This window comes from Zeus faber (genome assembly GCF_960531495.2).
Source record: "Zeus faber genome assembly, chromosome: 15".
Taxonomy (NCBI): Eukaryota; Metazoa; Chordata; class Actinopteri; order Zeiformes; family Zeidae; genus Zeus; species Zeus faber.
The window spans coordinates 16006120-16009209 of NC_137194.1; the positions used below are offsets into that span (position 1 = coordinate 16006120).

Consider the following 3090-nt stretch of genomic DNA (forward strand, 5'->3'; position numbering starts at 1 on the left):
TTAAAACCTGTCATAACTTGGTAAGTACAGTACTTTCATTTCAAAATATCTAACTTCTGACACTCAAAGTATTGCGGTCAGAAAGAGAGTATGATGATTTAAGGAGTATTGTTAACTCAAAAATAGCATATTTTTGCATTGTTGGTGGGGATAGTGTCACCTTGTCCACTCTTTATTCCTCTTTACTACTGCATTGCTTTACTCTTTTATAAACCATTAATGTACCAAAGTCACAACCAACCCCATCAGGGTATTGGGAAAAGTGGTGGTTTGCACAAAGGTTCTCTCATCATCTTGTCTTTTCAGTGAGAAAGCAGTAGAAAGAAGAAAAGAGCCCAGCAAAGCATTTACAGCCAAGCTGATTGAAGATCCACCGAAGAGAAAATGAACGTGTCGTACTCCAACTGCAGCGTCGCCCCGGCAGAGTACCAACAGCGGCTCTTCCCCGCGGTCTACAGCCTCGTGTTTGTCCTGGGGCTTCCCGGCAACCTGGTCGCCCTCTCTGTCTTCGTCTTCAAGGTCGGCCCCCGTACCTCCTTTGGCGTGTACTTCATCAACCTGACGCTGGCCGACACCGCCATCCTCCTCACCTTGCCCTTCCACATCCACTACCATGTCAATGGAAACCACTGGGTGTTCGGGGACCTGGCGTGCCGCGTCGCGGGCACCCTATTCTACGCCAACATCTACAGCAGCGTCTGCTTCATGTCGTGCATCTGCGTGGACCGCTACATCGCCACAGTGTACCCTCACACCTACCTGAGAATGAGGAGCTCCCACTGCTCCGTCAGGGTCAGCTTGCTGATCTGGGGGGTCCTGTGCCTGGCCGTGGCATCCTTCATCCTCATGGGGCCCCTGAAGACTGCTGAATCTGCAGCCAATGGAGTGTTCAGCTACAGCTGCTTTGAGAACTTTGCCCTGAATGAGTGGGGCCGGCGTGTGGCGCCCTACAGTGTCCTGAGTCTGGTCTTCTGCGCTCTGCTGCCCTCTAGCATCATCCTGGTGTGCTACCCGCTGGCCGCTAAGCGCATCACCCGGATTGGCACCAAGACGGCCCGCCGGGCCGTGAGGGTGATCTACACCATCATGGCCATCACGCTGCTATGCTTCCTGCCCTACCACCTGATGTACCTGCTCCACATGCTGCGGCGCCTGGGCGCCATCAGTCACTGCCCCTACGCCGACGCCATCCACAACGCCAGGCACGTCACCAAGGCTCTGGTGACCATCAACACGTGCCTCGACCCCCTGATTTACTTCGCCGCCACCAACCACTTCCAGTGGAAACCCTCCAGGCTGAGGTGGCTGTGGGGGAGGCTGAGGAGGACCACGGGAGTGTACACTATCACAAGGATATGAGCGAGGCAAAGGGGGGGCGTTATGGAGGAAAGGTTACCTGTTCGCCCGCCTTCCGGATAAGTAGTAGACATCCCAAGAGAAAAGACATTTTTTCTTTTACTACAAAAACAGTTTATTCAAATTGACCTCATACAGGAAACGGGAATAAAGAGGATCCCCCCAACACAACAGAAAATGTGCATATCTCATTCCTATTATCTTCTAATGTCTTTTCAGTCTTTCGATATGAATAGAACACAATAAGAGTCTGGATAAGAGTCAGTCCAATCTTATAGAATTGAAAATATGAAGTATACTGACAAATGGTACACATTAATATTCACTCATGGAAATGTAGGTTTTGCAAATAGTTTTTTGATGTCAAACATTTCTATCGTCGTCCACATACTTCAGCACAGTCCCGAAGGAAGTCCTTTCTTTAGCAGGTTGGAAAGAAAGCTCCCTAAATCTTCATCCTGCCAAAAGTAAAAAAGAAAACGTTCGTCTGACTAAATCCAAACCAAGCTGCAAATTCTTAACTTTTTACAATCGCTCAAGTACGCACAGAATGTGGTAAAGTGGTAAATGTCAACCATGGTCAAGAAACGGAAACATAAAATTGCAACGATAGAAAGTATGTCAATAAAGATGTGCTTAAGTGGACTACTTCTTTTTACAAAATATGTTTCTTATATCTTTACATTTTTTCTTATTTTTCTTCTCTTTCTTATAAATGACTTAAATCCTCAGAGACTGTATTCTTCAAGAAATCCACAGAAAACAACTAAATGTTGTGGCGGCTCTATGCGTTACTGTAAAGCAGCTTGAGGTTACAATCAGAAACTAGAAACTTAATAGACAGGATCAACAGGTTAGAGTTCGGAAGTCGCACACTTTGCACGCTAGATCCTGATCTGTATAACAAGTTCAACCACAAACCCACACACCCACACACACACACACACACACACACACACACACACACACACACAGACAGACAGGTGCTGCTCGCCCCCGTAACTTAACATGACACCCGATGGAAAAACAAACAAACAAAAAAAACAAACAAACAAACAAAAAAAAAAACGATATCGAGCCTGTTACCTGGTAGCTCCAGGAGAGGAGGAGGACCTTGGTGTTTGTGTCTTCGGCTGAGGAGGAAACCTTGATGACTATGGATTCCACCATGACCGTGCTGTCAGGGAGGTGCTGGACAGTGTAGCCTTTCAACACGCTGCGGGGTTAGGAGCAAATATCATAATCTTTTATATACAAAGACATACAGTTTAACAGCTAAACACTGGCAGCGAAGACACACAAACATCCACTTGCCCATAGAACATCTTATTTGAAGGATAGAAAATAATAATAAATATTTCTGAATATATCCTCAGCAATTGTAAGACCAGAATGCATTCTGTTTCAAGAAGGTCGTTCTGTTTTAAGACTATTTAAGCATTGTGAGCTGCAGCAGAGTGTTCTTTCTAGTGGTAAGTTGAACAGTTTGGATTTGGGAACCAATGTTTTAATACAGCCTCATAGAAAAAATACTGTGAACACTGCTCACAGTAGGTTCGGTTATAAGCGCCATGCCAAAAAGGGTTGTTGTAGGAAGGTAGTATAGTAAAAATGGTGGTAAATGTCATCGATGTGGTAGTAGTTTGTATGGTCAAGGGACAATGACATGTTGATGTCTTCACTAACCTCTTCAGGTGAGTGTAGATCTGTGCAGTAGTGTCGGCATCGCATGAG

The 3090-nt window shown here is 45.8% G+C and overlaps 2 protein-coding genes across 2 annotated transcripts in view; one reads left to right on the forward strand and one right to left on the reverse strand.

The window, feature by feature from the left end:
- Positions 1–384: 384 nt before the first annotated feature.
- On the forward strand, positions 385–1359 carry LOC307241208 (P2Y purinoceptor 1; the record flags this gene model as incomplete). Its single annotated transcript, XM_080015246.1, has 1 exon — positions 385–1359. The coding sequence occupies one exon, from the start codon at positions 385–387 to the stop codon at positions 1357–1359; it is 975 nt and encodes a 324-aa protein (XP_079871372.1).
- Positions 1360–1465: 106 nt separating this feature from the next.
- The window catches only part of ints11 (integrator complex subunit 11), a 6389-nt gene continuing 4764 nt past the window's right edge, over positions 1466–3090 (reverse strand). The window contains exons 16-17 of the mRNA XM_080014536.1: positions 2443–2573; positions 1466–1814 (exon numbers count right to left, since the gene is read on the reverse strand). Coding sequence (XP_079870662.1) covers positions 1749–1814; positions 2443–2573 — 197 coding nt within the window. The 3' untranslated portion in view covers positions 1466–1748. The remainder of the gene's footprint in view (positions 1815–2442; positions 2574–3090) is intronic.